The 14,157-nt window shown below is 38.8% G+C and overlaps 1 protein-coding gene and 1 non-coding gene across 2 annotated transcripts; one reads left to right on the forward strand and one right to left on the reverse strand.

The window, feature by feature from the left end:
- Nucleotides 1-433: 433 nt before the first annotated feature.
- Nucleotides 434-11,633, reverse strand: fam114a1 (family with sequence similarity 114 member A1). Its single transcript, XM_007551960.2, has 13 exons — nucleotides 11,511-11,633; nucleotides 9,444-9,770; nucleotides 9,057-9,141; nucleotides 7,788-8,017; nucleotides 7,492-7,626; nucleotides 7,187-7,339; nucleotides 6,962-7,109; nucleotides 5,416-5,501; nucleotides 3,694-3,888; nucleotides 3,431-3,570; nucleotides 3,164-3,236; nucleotides 2,349-2,402; nucleotides 434-1,532 (listed from the first exon to the last, which is right to left on the reverse strand). The coding sequence occupies exons 1-13, from the start codon at nucleotides 11,631-11,633 to the stop codon at nucleotides 1,407-1,409; spliced, it is 1,875 nt and encodes a 624-aa protein (XP_007552022.1). The 3' UTR covers nucleotides 434-1,406.
- A 375-nt stretch (nucleotides 11,634-12,008) lies between these two features.
- trnap-agg (transfer RNA proline (anticodon AGG)) lies at nucleotides 12,009-12,080 on the forward strand. Its single transcript has one exon. It is a non-coding gene; the product is annotated as a tRNA-Pro (tRNA).
- Nucleotides 12,081-14,157: the final 2,077 nt, after the last annotated feature.

Raw genomic sequence — 14,157 nt, forward strand, 5'->3', positions numbered from 1 at the left:
CTCTTTGTTCCAAACACAGTCTTGCATAATACTCATCTAGGTCTAGGTTATTAAAACCCCTTAACCCTCACCCCTGAAAAATACAATGGAAACACGGCACATGGGCGTTCCGTTGCAGGCTAAGGGGTTATAAACACATTCATGTACTAAAAAATGCATCAGCTTATTTATCTTTGTCGATAAGTATTCCAACAATATGCAACATATTTGAAAATTAATCTTTAAATATGCTAAAATCTCACATATAATTTTAATCAATAATGCATTATTCTCTGAGGATTTTATATCACACTATATTGTGTTTTGTATCATTTGTATGATTTATTTTCTTACTTAAGTTGCGTTAGATGTCCCTCTGTTTGCTTATGCTGAGCAGGTCCAGGTCCATTTTTAATCAGGATTATTGTTTATTTCTGTCAAAAACAGTTCTCAGTGATGTTAACACATTTTTTATTTGCAGCAGCACCAAAACATAATACAATAAACATTTAGAGTCTTTTTTTTTAAACATTCAGTGGATATAATATGGGAAACCAAGCATAACTGTTAACAAAACTCAAGGTAGTGTTGCTTCACATGTAATTTAACAGAGAAACAAAAAGGCAGCACGACAAATATAATGTAAATTTTCAATACTGCTAATCTTTAGTTTCAATCAAGAGGAAAATAGTTAAGGTTTACTTCTCTATTCATGTCTTTTTCTATAAATGTGACTATTGTGAAGAATGATCGAGATTAATGGAAATCACCTTTATTCTGAATGGTTAATAACTTTCAGCTTTTGCACAGATGCACCTGATTTTTTTTATTATTCATTTAATTTTTTTTACTGCAGTAGGGGAAACCCATCTTCCAAAGATTCAGTAGAGACACGGGAACAAAAAGCTAATTCTTTTGTACAATAGTGTTAAAATTAGAAAATGATCACTCCACAATCAGAGCATTGTGTTCATGTATTTACCAATTTCCTTTGTGCCTGTTGTCCTTTGCTTTATTCTTGTTTTAATTAACCAATTCTGCATTCTGATTAATTACAGTCTGCACAAGCACAAGCTGTAGGCTGTACTTTACTGCAAAAGCACATTTTATACATGTAGTAAACTTAAACAACGAGAAAAGTGTGATCTGTGTGCACGGAAAACCAGAGCAGGACTTCATCTATGGTAACACTGCTGCTAACTGGTCTTCACTGAGCTTAAAAGCATTTTATCAGCATAACAGGTTGCTTTATTAAATAAGAAGTGGATAAACACATCTGGGTCATTGTTGTACGTTATTAGTCCATTTATCTGCTTCCTTTAGAAACTTTAATTCTCCCACCAACGCATCTCCTGCTTTATGGCACATAAAAGCACTGCGCTTTACTTTACAACTGTACATTAAGGCAAGCAGGTGCACTGAGGGTGTCAGTGCTGCGGCTGTGCTGCTGGCTCTGCAGCAGCTTGGCGGTGCTGGCTGTGGATGTGGGAGATCTGCAGGACTGGCAGCAGCAGCTGAAATGCATTATGGATGTAGTTGGTGCTGTTGGTCCCCTGCAGAGACGAGACAAGATTCTTTTTATACTTCACCACCATCAATCAGAAAGAGCTCTAAATGCAGCAAAAAGGGGAAAACCTAAAAGAGCGCTGGTATAGGATTAGGAAGGATGCAAAGTGCAAATAAAATGCATAAAACAGATCCTGCGTTTGTTTATTTAGGCAATGACTGAAGTAAAAGAAAATCCGATAGGTCCAAAAGTTCTTGATCTAATATGTGTTAATGTATTTTCGTTCAGCATGAACAGGATTACAGTAAAAACCCGTCTTATTTAAGCCTCTTTAAAGCTATATTCTTAAAAGCAGATTATATTGGCAATAGTAAAAAAAAAACCTGACTAGTTTTCCCCCTTTTTTCACGATTTAGTTGAAATTAGGGTAAAATCCCTTTTCACAGCTGGATTTTGGAAATGTCTGTGAGAAAATGGATTATACAAACACAAACTCTTGCAGTCAAACTTCAGTGTTTGGTGCGTAAGTTCATAATAGCACATGAAAAATGAACTGAGCAGATCAGTATGAAAAAATCCCTGTTTATTTTCCGACAATCCTTCTTGTCATGTCTGCAGATCGGCCTCAGATGAACGGTGAAGAGCCATAGAGCTTCAGCATCATTTTATCATGAGTCATGAGTTTGAAGCAGCACAGACACAAAGTCTCAGTAGCTCCACGCCAGCAGCAGCCACCTTTGTTTCAAATCAGCTCTATAAACCTTCAGCTTTATTGAGAGGTGTCATCTTCTATCAGATGTCGCGCGCCTAAGACTGTGACGGATTTGGTTTTTATTGAAACTGCTAAGAAAGCAGGTCTCACCTCCTGCAGGACGCTGTCTACAAGTGGATTCAACTCTTCTGCTTTCCTTTGTGGCTGAAAGAAAAACAGCAAAGCAGATGAGATTACAAGACTGATAAATCAAGCAATCCTCACGCTGTCTCCAGGGTATTTTGTATGTTCTTTGTACGGATGCAAAACAAGAGAACAGAAACAAAGACGGTAATTCTGATCTGTTTATGGATAACTGGGAGAGTCATGAACCTAAATGATAACTTTGAGCCATTCTTTTTTTAATGAAGCCTGATTATGCAACAAATTCCAATTATTTTCAAAGAGTACACAAGTTTGAGTTTATTTTAATTTTTTTCTAATCCACATGCTCGAAATTACACATACAGGTGCAAAAATATGCATATGGCAAAAATATGCATATGGCATAATTTGACCATTTTTACTGGAAGAACCGGTAGAGCTCATTTGAATTTGTCAGCTTATTGATGATGAGTCAGCTTTTACGTCTACTGTGGTCTTGTGGTCAAGATGCTTTCCTGCTCAGTCAAACCACATTAAAACCAGTTTTTATGCATGATTGGCATCCTTGTTGAGTCGTATTCAAGTTTCAAGAATCTGAAGCAAACAGCCACCTCCAGTAAAAAGAAATTGGTCAGAGCGCGTAAGAAGTATCTCAGAAACCACTGAGGCTCAAGCCTATCATAAATTAATTACTCCTGGAACTGCATCATCAAGTTCCAGGAGTAACTGGAACTTGAACCAAGTTTGTCCTTGGCATGTACCTCTGCAGGCCTGTAAGTAACAATGACAAAAGTCCAATCCAAACACAAAGTCCCACTTACCCCAACTAGAAGAAGCGTACCAGAGAACCGCTTGGTCAAGCAATCTACCTCCTTACACATGGCACATGTCAACCTGGAATAGGAAAAAAAACATCAATTATTATTAAGCACAAAAAATATATACATATATAAATCCAGGTCCACCCAGGCAATAAGCAAAGCAATAACACAAATTTTAATTGTAGTAACGCTCCCATTCCTACAGCCTAGAAGAAAATCTAAGGACCAAAAACAAAAACAGTTGCGCTCCCACTCATCCACTCGTACTTGGTGAGGATCTGTGCCTGGTCCCTGGCTGGTTTCTCCTGCTCCTGACCATGAAGGATGAGCTCTGCCACCTTGTGGAGCTGTTCAATACTGCGAGCCGTCACTTCTGCCAGACTGCCCACTGACGACAGGTAGATGGCCTGCATTAAGGAAGATAAATAACGTTTAGCTTCCTTTCTGAAAGAGCGACTCAAAATAAATCAGGCTGTGACAGCTGGGAGGAAAGCTGCAGCATTAAAATCTTAATGTTAAGATGACTTCACCTCTACAGATCGGAGGTCACTCTCCTTTTCCTTCTCTTCCCCATCGCTCTTCTTGTCCTCCAGCTCCTCCTCATCTTTCTTCTCTTCTTCTTTGTTCTGGCCATCATCCTTCTGATCGTCTGCGCTTTCTCCGGAAAACGTTCCTCCTCCTGGCTGCTCCACTTTGTTCACCCATTCATGGGCTCTCATACGAGCCTGCAGATGCATAATTACCACCCATCAGCTCTGCGTGCCGAGAAATCACTGTAGTGATGGATGCTAATGAGATGCATGAACACGATTGTACGTTAATGCCTGTCTATAAAAGAGAGCATGGATTATGCAGAGGGTCTTTGAAGGAGGGTACTTTATTTTTCCACAATGCCTGCAGCAGGATGTCATTAGGGTTGTAGATAAATGTGTATTTGCTCTGGTTTGAGAACAACATTCCTCAGAATGGCTTCAGCTAATATTTAGCAGTCATCCTTGTATTTCAGAGTAACTGTGTGATGAGGATCACACACTTGTTGCCATGTGGAATAACGTCTTAAGTGTTTCCAGTGGTGGTTCTTGTTCTTCTGTAACCCCAAACCGAAAATCCCCCCCAAAGAAAACACAGGAAATCAACTGAGATTTGAGGGCAGAATAAAATATGAGTCCTGCACAAAGTACGGAGCATAATCTCCCACTTTTAAGCAGCACTCACTCATGGGGACAACAATTCCTCATTAAAGCACTCGAAAACTTCTTCAACATGAACCAGATTAAAAAATAAGTTTACTCATGCGCCCCTTTTCTAATGCCACTGTGGGTAACTGCCCTAATCAAAACGTGTCACTGGGTATTTTGAAAAACCACAAGAACATATGTACACTTCAAAATTTGAAGTAATTTTTAAAGGCAGATTAACAATTTTGTCAACACATGAAAAATTGCTAAAACTGAGTCAATGAAGTAGAATAGGGCAAAGAAAGAAGCCCTGAAAATAAAACTTAATCTTGTTACCATATCTAACAATACATTCAGACTGCATTTCTCACACACATTTAGGCATTTCATGAAATTTCACAAACAAATTAATAAAACATTTATGTAAATCATGTGTTTAAACTTCTCAAAAGATTTTAAAGTTTAAACAACTTAGTTTTATTGTTAAATTATTAGTTAATTCTTTGTTTCTTAACCTGCTGTTAGATTTTTCTGAAATGGCCACGTCGGTGCGTTTACCTAAAATACAGTATGTGTTTCATTTTGAAACAAAAATGAACTGACCACCTGACCATCTTGGGCTGGAAGTTCAAGGGGCTTTAAGCAACCTTTGATCGCCACCTAGTGGTCAAATAATAATTAGCTGAATCAACAAGAGACTCCAAAAAAAAATAATGCCGAGGTGAGTGACTCTTAATCCGAGCAGACATGTTTAGCATCAACATGTTTAAAGAGTCCGAGTCAAACTGGCTGCGCTTGAGATCAAGTTGTGTATGCTACACTATCAGGTCAAAGGTCAAGCTGGAGGGTTATTTACTTAAAACCATCTTCAAATGAAATATAATGGTGTAATACGGCCATGCTAATCCTGTGTTTGTGTCTTGACATCAGAGATTTGAACTTTACTCTAAATCCCCAGACTAATTGATTTACTCATCATTAAAGCCAATAAACTGTCCAACAAATACTGACAGCCCTGCAGACACACACGTGTGAGTACGACTGAAAGTGAAGACGTATGCATGTTTGTGTCACCTTGTTGAGTTTGTCTGGCGTCGCAGCAACATGAAGTTCAAACAGCAGCTCAGTCAGAACGCTGACAAACTCTTCACCGTCAGCAGCTGACAAAACACAGACACTCATTTCAACACGTTTAGATTTTACACGGCAAAACAATGAAGGTGATACGTGAAACATGCAGCTCCACAAACTCTGGGATTAATGCTTTGATTTCGTCAAGCTGGGATTAGCATGTTTTCACCTGAGAGTTGATTCTTGTTTGCATGCTGAATTAATTTCACTTGTTTCCATGCTAAAATTACGACGGGGATCGGAAGATGCTCAGCGAACATGCACATTCAGAGTGCGGGTCTGATTGCTGTCATCTTTCCTGAAGATGGTGAATGCGAATGTGTCGTCAGCCCCTGAACACTGACACTGGATCAGGCAGCGTGTGCATGTGTATCCCTCCAGGTGCCCACTCTGAACTGTGCACAGCTGTGACACTGCCTGAAGGGGCTCGTCACACATCTCAGACCTTCAAAACATTAAAAGGATGCCAGGCTGGTGGCGTATGATAAGACTGAAACCTGGCATTGCGTCAACACTCAAGGTCCACTCAAGGAGAACTTTAACCTAATGAGGAGAAAACATGCCAACAGGGATTCTAACGGGGAACTGAGCTTTTCTACCTCTTTTTGAACACGGAAGATAATTTTGTTGCTTCACAAAAGTCACCTACTTTTTCAATTAAATTTCTGTGAGGAAACACTACAATGCATAAAACTACTGAAGATTTAGTGGATATTTGTAATAATAAAAGTGTGTGAGTGTATGAGGTCAAACGGAAAAGGTGGGAACTTTCACTTTAAACAGAAATGTTTGGAGTAAAAAACACATTACTGACAGCTATAGATGGCCATATACTTACTTAGGAAAAAAAAGGGAAAATATGTGTAACAGATTAAATATATAACATGTAAATAGAGATGAGGCAACATGTCTTTCCAGTAAAGCAGGTGTGTGTGCTTATTGTTGTAAGTCAGGAAACGGCTTTAAGGAAATCTTCTCACAATTAGGCAGCTTTTTAAATTCAGCATCAAATGATGAAAATGCCACTGAATATTAACTTACTATCAGGTATTTACCCAACTTTTAAGTTATTTATTCTAATTATTATGACGCCACAATGATTAGGGACATATTGTAAATAATATTTAACAATTGAAAAAAATGGACATATTTTTATTATCTAAAATTATTTGACTTAATGTTTTTTGTAAAGGTGTATGAAGACATTCTACACTGCAATGTTTCAGTGATGATGGCACAATGTCTTTAAATCATTTTAATCTTACATTTAGTTTAAGATTAAATTTAATCTAGTTTAAGATGATGATGATGTTTTATGAAAAAAAAAAAGCTAAAACTTTCATGTGCCTCTCCCCTATTCAAGAAGTCTGCAATAAAAAATGAAAGACTGCCTGATCCTGGGTCAGCGCTCAGAGTCCGCCTCTACCTCCAGCTGCTCTGGATTACTCACATATGGGGGTGGAACAGTGTATTTGGGAACTTAGATCACCGTTATCCTTCGTCTCTCCTCCTGCCTTCTCCTTCTCCTCATCCTCTTCTTCTTCTTCTTGCTTTATGAATATCTCTTTAATGAAAATCAGCTCCTTCTTCACCTCTTCCTGCTCTTCCTCCGTGAGGGAAGAGAGGAATTCTTGGACCTACAAAGAGAGGAAGCACTTTAAGCGTTCAGCGTGAAAACAGAACACGACTTTTACTCCTGAAAAGTGGGCTTTACTTTTGCCTCGCTCTCATTGGACAGGATCTCCAGGGCCTCCAGGTGGGACAAGCCCTGGTAGTCATCAAACAGAGTGCCGTAGTGAGCCGTGGGCGCACTCAGCGGCTGGCTGCTGAGACGCGCCCGCTCCTTTTCCTTGGCTTCCCTCAACATCTGAAGAATCAAAGTCACGTCAGAACTTCAGCACAAAGGGGTCACCTTGGTAAAACTACAAAAACATCCCTGAATCCCCAAAGTTTCTCCTCAGGCTGGGAAACTTTTTATTTTACTTTTCTACGGGTCCAGATAATTATGTGGCTGCAAACCTGACTCAGAGATGCGGTCTTCTCCATCAAAGTCTTGGTCTTTTTAAAACCTGGATCACTCTCAGCCAGAACATTCATGGTCTTCTTCCCGATGAACTCCAAGGCATCCAGTCCTCCACTGATGACCGACTTACCCTTGAAGACAGAGGGAAAAGTTCACTAAAGGGACATTTTATGTATTTAAATTACATTTATCATGTTTTATTACTGTAGTTCCTGAAGAAATGTGGCTTGGGAAGCTCCTAACCAAAGTGAATACATACGTATCAGGTTTTGCAGTGTGCCTGTTCACTCACAGTGTTCTGTACAGCATGTGTGATTGTGGAGAAAACCCCCCTACTGGGTGCAGCAGCAGGGGCAGCGCTTGCAGGTGCCGACTCCTCTAAGCTGGCTCTGTCAGGATCTGCTCCCTCCTTCTTCTCCCCTGCTTCCTCGTCCTCCTCCTCCAGCGCCTCCTCTCCTACCGAGGTCCTGTGGAGACGAAGAGCCTCACCTGCCTTCACCTTAACGGAGCTCAGGCTGTGTCCTGAAGCAAGGGACATATGAGGACAAACACACTTTTTTTTATTTTTATTTCAGGTGGATTAGTTCATAGTGTTGTTTTTGACAACGTATGGCTTTACCAGCTCTGAGAATCAGGCTGGAGCAGCACACAGTCAAACTTAATAATTTGAAGACTTTTTTTAAAAAAAAAAAAAGATATTTAAAGTAAACAAAGCAAATTCCAGTTGCATGGTTAAATAATAATCTCAGTGTCAATTTTTGGCCAATTCAAAGTGAAAATGGTTTAATCTCATTTAAGGTGTGTAGCGTTTCTAAGAAGACACAAATTTTAATATGTAGCAAGACCAGAAGAGAGTAAAAAAAATATAAACCAACCTGATATTACAAAAATGGGACGTTTCTCCAAAACTGGTCAGGGAGGCTGTGCAGCGACCGACAGCATCTCTGAAGGAGCTGCAGGAATTTATGTGACTTTCTAAATCGTCACCTTGCTAAAATCTTTTTTTTTTTGCAATTTTTTTTTTTGCCAATATAAAGGGGGTGACTTTTATTTCCAAAATCACGTTTGGCAAAAAATGACTTAGGCCGTTATTTTAGGAAGGTAACAAAGTGTGACAATCGAGTTTGCTACATGTTAGAGTTGTTTTCCTCCATAAGAAAACTTCTGGGTTCGGCTTCAGAACGTTTTTGAGAGGAAGTGTTATGGTCTAATGAAACTAATACACTATTGGCTACAGTTCAAAGAGTCAAGTTTGGCACAAAAACAACACTGAACATCACCTAAGAAACACCACAATATCAGCCAAACGTGGCATAGGAAGCATCATGCTGTGGGGTTACTTTTCTTCATGCAGAACCAAGGTTTTTCCGCCAGGCCTAAAAATGTATACAATTGAACAGTTCCTAATACCAGTCAGAAAGTTTAACATTTTTTAGACGGTGACGTGAACGACGAATTTAAGTCCTTAGGAACAAACAGAAACAAAAGGCAAAAATAAATCTGTGGGACAGAAGAAGAAACAGAAGTTTGGGAGAAAAAGATGAGAAGCAGGAAGACGTACCAACGGTGGAGGTGGCGCTGCTCAGAAGAGATTTTCCCCAGGTACTCCAGCCTCCCCAGCCCTGCTCTTTCTGCTGGACTGACACCTGCACACATGAGGACACACAGTTATACACAGCACAGCAGCAGTAAAACACTGTTTAACAAGCCTCATTATTAGCTACAGTGTTGTAAAAGCTTTGGTTTAGAAATGCTGAAAATGCGAAGAAATAAAGAGCTTTTAACACTTTAATTAAATTAACTTTACAGGGACTGAGACTGAATCCAAAGATCAGTGGCAAGAAGGAAGGTAGAAACTCCAAGTACTACTGTACAGTTATATTGCTTTCTTTAAAGTGATATGTTTTAAGAAGCTACAACAGCATGTATGGAAACCTTCACCACAAACCTTCTCCTCTTCCTCCAGGCTCTCTGGGTCTGGCTCCAGGCTCACTGCTTGGTCACATTCAGCCACCTCATTCCCAGCAGGGGGCTCTGACAGACCCTCAGATGTCTCGGGTTTGGTCGTAGTGTCTTCCACGGCAGTCGGCTCGGCTTCGTGGTGGGAGTCTGCGTTCTCTGCGTTGAGAGAAGGCGGCAGCGGCGCCGTCGGATGATCGGGGAGCGTCGATTCGCCCTGATGAGGGCCAGGATCAGCGAGGGGAGCAGGTCCAGACGGAGGTCCGCTGTCTGTGCGGGGCTCCGCATCAGAGGGGGCAGCCTGAGACATGGTGACCTGGAAGAGGGAAGATCCGAGCTACTGATATAATCTAATCTATTTATTGTAAACTCACAATCCAAATATTAAAATGTGAGATTAGTGTAACAAACCTGCACAGCATTAGCATTTAGCAAGAACCACAATTTAAAGTCTCACACAGTTGTTAATGACGCTGACTTGTAGTTTTCTATTAAGTAATTTTTAAATTACAGTGCCTACAAGAATATTAATACCCCTTAAACTTTTCATAATAGTCAAGTAGGAAGAAAACGCTACCATGTCATGTGATGTGCATTTGTATTCAGTACCATTTACTCCGATGCCCCAAAATAAACTCCAATGCCACCTTCACAAGTCAGTCCATATTTTGAAAATTTACACAACTGCAAAACTTCCAGCACATGGCCGTCCACCAAGACTGACAGACTGGATGAGGAGACAAAAAGCATTAATCAGAGAATCAAAAAAGTGGTCCATGGTTACTCTAGAGGAGCTGCAGACGTATTCAGTCCAGGTGGAAAAATCTGTTGACAGCTAATAGTTGTGTGCTTCATGCTGGCAGCTTATCGAACCACATGAAAAATACTAAAACAGAGAACTGACACTGCATATCACCAAGAGCAAACCGTCTTCACCATGACCCACGGTGGTGGCAGCATTATGTTTAGGAGATGGATAAACTGGGCAGAGTTAATGGCTGGAGATAAATACAGAACAATCCTGGAAGGAAACCTGTTAAGTTAAGGTCTTATGACCAACGCAGAGATTCACTTTCCGGCAGAGATGCAGGCCTAAACATACAGCAGGGCACAGTGGAATAGCTTATCATGCTTTAGAATGGACCAGTCAAAGCACAGACTTATGTCTAATTAAAAACTTCTATAAAGTTATGACAGGGAGGGGTTGAATACAAATGCACGTTACACTTTTCAGATTTATATTTGCAAAATGTTTGAAAAACCAGGCATTATTTTACTTCTACTTAGGAGTCATATAATACCTGGCAGTGGTCTATCACATTAAATCCCAATGAACTGCATGAAAAACGTGAAAAAGTTTAAGGGTTTTAAATAGTCAGTGTAAATATAGGGAACAACGTCGCCATCTAATGATTAGCAGGAAAAAGTACACTCTTATTATTGTGACCCAACATTTTCAACATAATCTCAATTTGTTTGCAGAATATAAAAAGTTACTAAGTAACTGACTATGCGCTCTAAGTTCTACACACTGAATATAATACGGTAGTTAACTGCATTAATACATAGTTTCATTATGACTAGAACAAGTCAGGGCATGTCAAACTGTTTAAATAAACACATAATGTTTCCTGAAGCGATAATTACAACGAAGTGGTGTTTAAACACAGGTAAAATAAAACATGTGGCTATCTATACACCAAGGGGGGTGAAATTATCATCGAGATGTTGTGAATAAATGCAAACATAAAAGAAGATAAAGCTACTTATAACACGGATTACATCACATTACAACTTCAGCATGACAACTTTAACAGCAACGCGAAAAAAAATTGGAAACAAATATTATTGTTGCAAAGTATTTCTGAGTCATTCAAAAAGTACCTTTCTCTAAACTAGTAATTCCTTTGAGACGTAATCTAAGTGACAAGAGTCGTAATTGTTTATTTAACTGTAAGCTAACGTCCTGCAGAAAAAGGTAAACGTATTAAATTCTACAACAAAAAGCACAAACAGTGTTTTGTTTTCCCAGAAAGAGACAGCAGCTACATCTCACCCGTTTGGTGCCAGCCAGCGGCTCTTCTTCCGCCCCGCCACGTCGGCAGGCCGGGGTCTGTGACAGCGTCAGAGAGTCACGCTGGTCAAGATGGTTCACCGCGACCACAACACCCCCAGGCATCTAAGCTAATGCCAAACGCTCCGACGTCATCTGCAGCAAAAAAAGGAGCTAATTTCGATGTTATTTAGAGGAACAGTTCGCTATGTTAATTATCATATGTCTATTACTAAAAACTTGCGTTCAAGAGTGATGCCACAGCGTGTGAAACTGCAAGCAGACAGGAGTGAATCATCTCGTCTCCATTGAGCTTTAATGTTTGAAGTAAATGAGAATGTACTCGACTACTTCAGCACAGTTAAACCAACGAGACAATAAATGACCTTGCTAAAGGCGTTTATTTATATACGCCTTTAGCATACTAAGCCATACTAAACGTACAGCAATCGGTTACAGGTTAGATTAGATTATTCTGTATTCAGCTCTCGCCCACATCGCGGCTCGTTGGTCTAGGGGTATGATTCTCGCTTAGGGTGCGAGAGGTCCCGGGTTCAAATCCCGGACGAGCCCAATTTTAAATTCTTATTTTATTAATAAACTCGGCAATCGAAAAATAATGTTTTTAGAATTTTCACACACATCAGTATATTAGCGCTAAATATTATTACTTTAGCTGGCCTAATGTATAAGTAAACCAAGCTGCTGCATGTTTTAGTAACTGGACTGTCCTGAAACCAGTAATGAAAAAGAAAAAGTATGTTAAATGAACATTTTGGTAACCGGTTTTATCAATACATTGTGGCACTACTTTCCCTTAAGAGCATTCATGATTTTGATTTGGCCCAAAATGAGAATGAGTTTGACACCCCTGCTTTTATCTAATTACACTACAACATTTTTTTTCTTATTGTGGTCAAACATGAATAACAAATGAAACTTAGCTTAATTATATGTTCTTACTTAAAATAAAATAATAATAATAATAATAATAATAAAAACAATATGGCAAAGAGAAGCAAAGCAAAAGTATGTTTTTTATATTTTTGTACCACAATAATCTTAACATGTTCGAAAATACTATGATGCGAATGTAGAAAATGATGCGAATGTAGAAGGTAACATTTCTTCTGCACACCTAAAATGTATTGGTTCTAAATATTTTTTCATCACTAAACAAATAGCTTTACTAGCTGAGTTACTAGTAAGTAACTCAAAAGAACTGACGCCTGTCAAAAAAGACAGAAATAAAGAAAAGAAAGTAGAAAGACAGAACTCCATTCCAATTTTTTTTACCAATATATTTATTGAGTGGTAGGAATATTGAATATTCTTTTTTAAAAAATGCAAAAATTACATATAGACCTGTAATGTACAAATATATGTTCACAGTTTAACACAGTTCCCTTTGAATTGCCACCGCTTAGATTAAAAAGAGATATGGTTTATTAAAGACACAACATGACAGAAATGTATAGTAGAGTATCAAAAATCATGCGTAATAAAAACCATTAATTGCCCTTTCAGTTTAAAAATCAATTATATCACAACTTGCATGTGCATAGACAAAAAAAAAAAAAAACGTATACAAAGCAAAGAACTGCACTGAGTATCAGGGAGCAAATGCAGATCAGTTGAGCTGCTACATTCGGTATAGTATTTGTGTACATGTGAATAAATGAGGCTTTGCACCACTTAAAAAATGACAAACCATGACACCTGTAAAAGGTTCCAGATTAAACCAATCAGCAACTCTATAAGCAGAAAAAAAAATGTGTGATTTTAAATTGCTTGGCTTTGGGAATGATATACAAGATACTATTTTTATATACAAATATATTTTTATATATAAAGTGCACATTGGAGATGTACAAAGACGCTATTTAAACTATTTTGTTCTCCAGGAGGTGTAAAAAAATGTGCTCTAAAATCTTGCTGGCATTTCGTTGCAGTAAAACCTGTTACTGTGTATCCTATGATTATAAATATAGAGGAAATGTACTAAATTTACTTTGCAATTGCAGAACTTTCTGAAATGCCAATATTTAAGAGCAAATTTCCATGCTTTGCACTTTGCATTTTTTTTTTGTCAAAGTGCCTTGCAAAAGTTCCCATAACCCTTGAACATTTTCACATTTTGTCAAATTACAGCCATGAATTTCAATGTATTTTATGTAACAGAGCAACAGGAAAGTAGTGCATTTTTGTAAAGTGGAAGGACTGCAAAACATAATGTGTGGCGGCAAACCGACTACACATTACTCCTAACACATTATCGCCATGGTGAAGCATGGTGGTGGTAGGATGATGCTGTGGGGTGCTTTTCATCAGCACGGACTGATATAAAACCTTGTTACATGCTGCAAAAGACTAAAAGTTAAGGCGGAGGTTCAACATTTTACTTTGCTCTATGACATAAAATCCCATCACAATACAGGGACGCCGGTGGCTATCACACAACAAAGTGTGTGAACGCTCAAGAGTAAGTAGTACTTTGAAAGGCACTATAAAAAGTGTCATGCTATTAAAAAAGGCTACCACGGTGTCACATCAAAAACCAGAAGAGTTCAAACATACATAAAAACATGTCTTAAAACACAAAGCATAATAGTTCTTCTACCCTTTAACCATTTTATGGGTGATTTTTTTC

This window comes from Poecilia formosa, unplaced genomic scaffold (assembly GCF_000485575.1).
Source record: "Poecilia formosa unplaced genomic scaffold, Poecilia_formosa-5.1.2 Scaffold44, whole genome shotgun sequence".
In the NCBI taxonomy this organism is placed as follows: Eukaryota; Metazoa; Chordata; class Actinopteri; order Cyprinodontiformes; family Poeciliidae; genus Poecilia; species Poecilia formosa.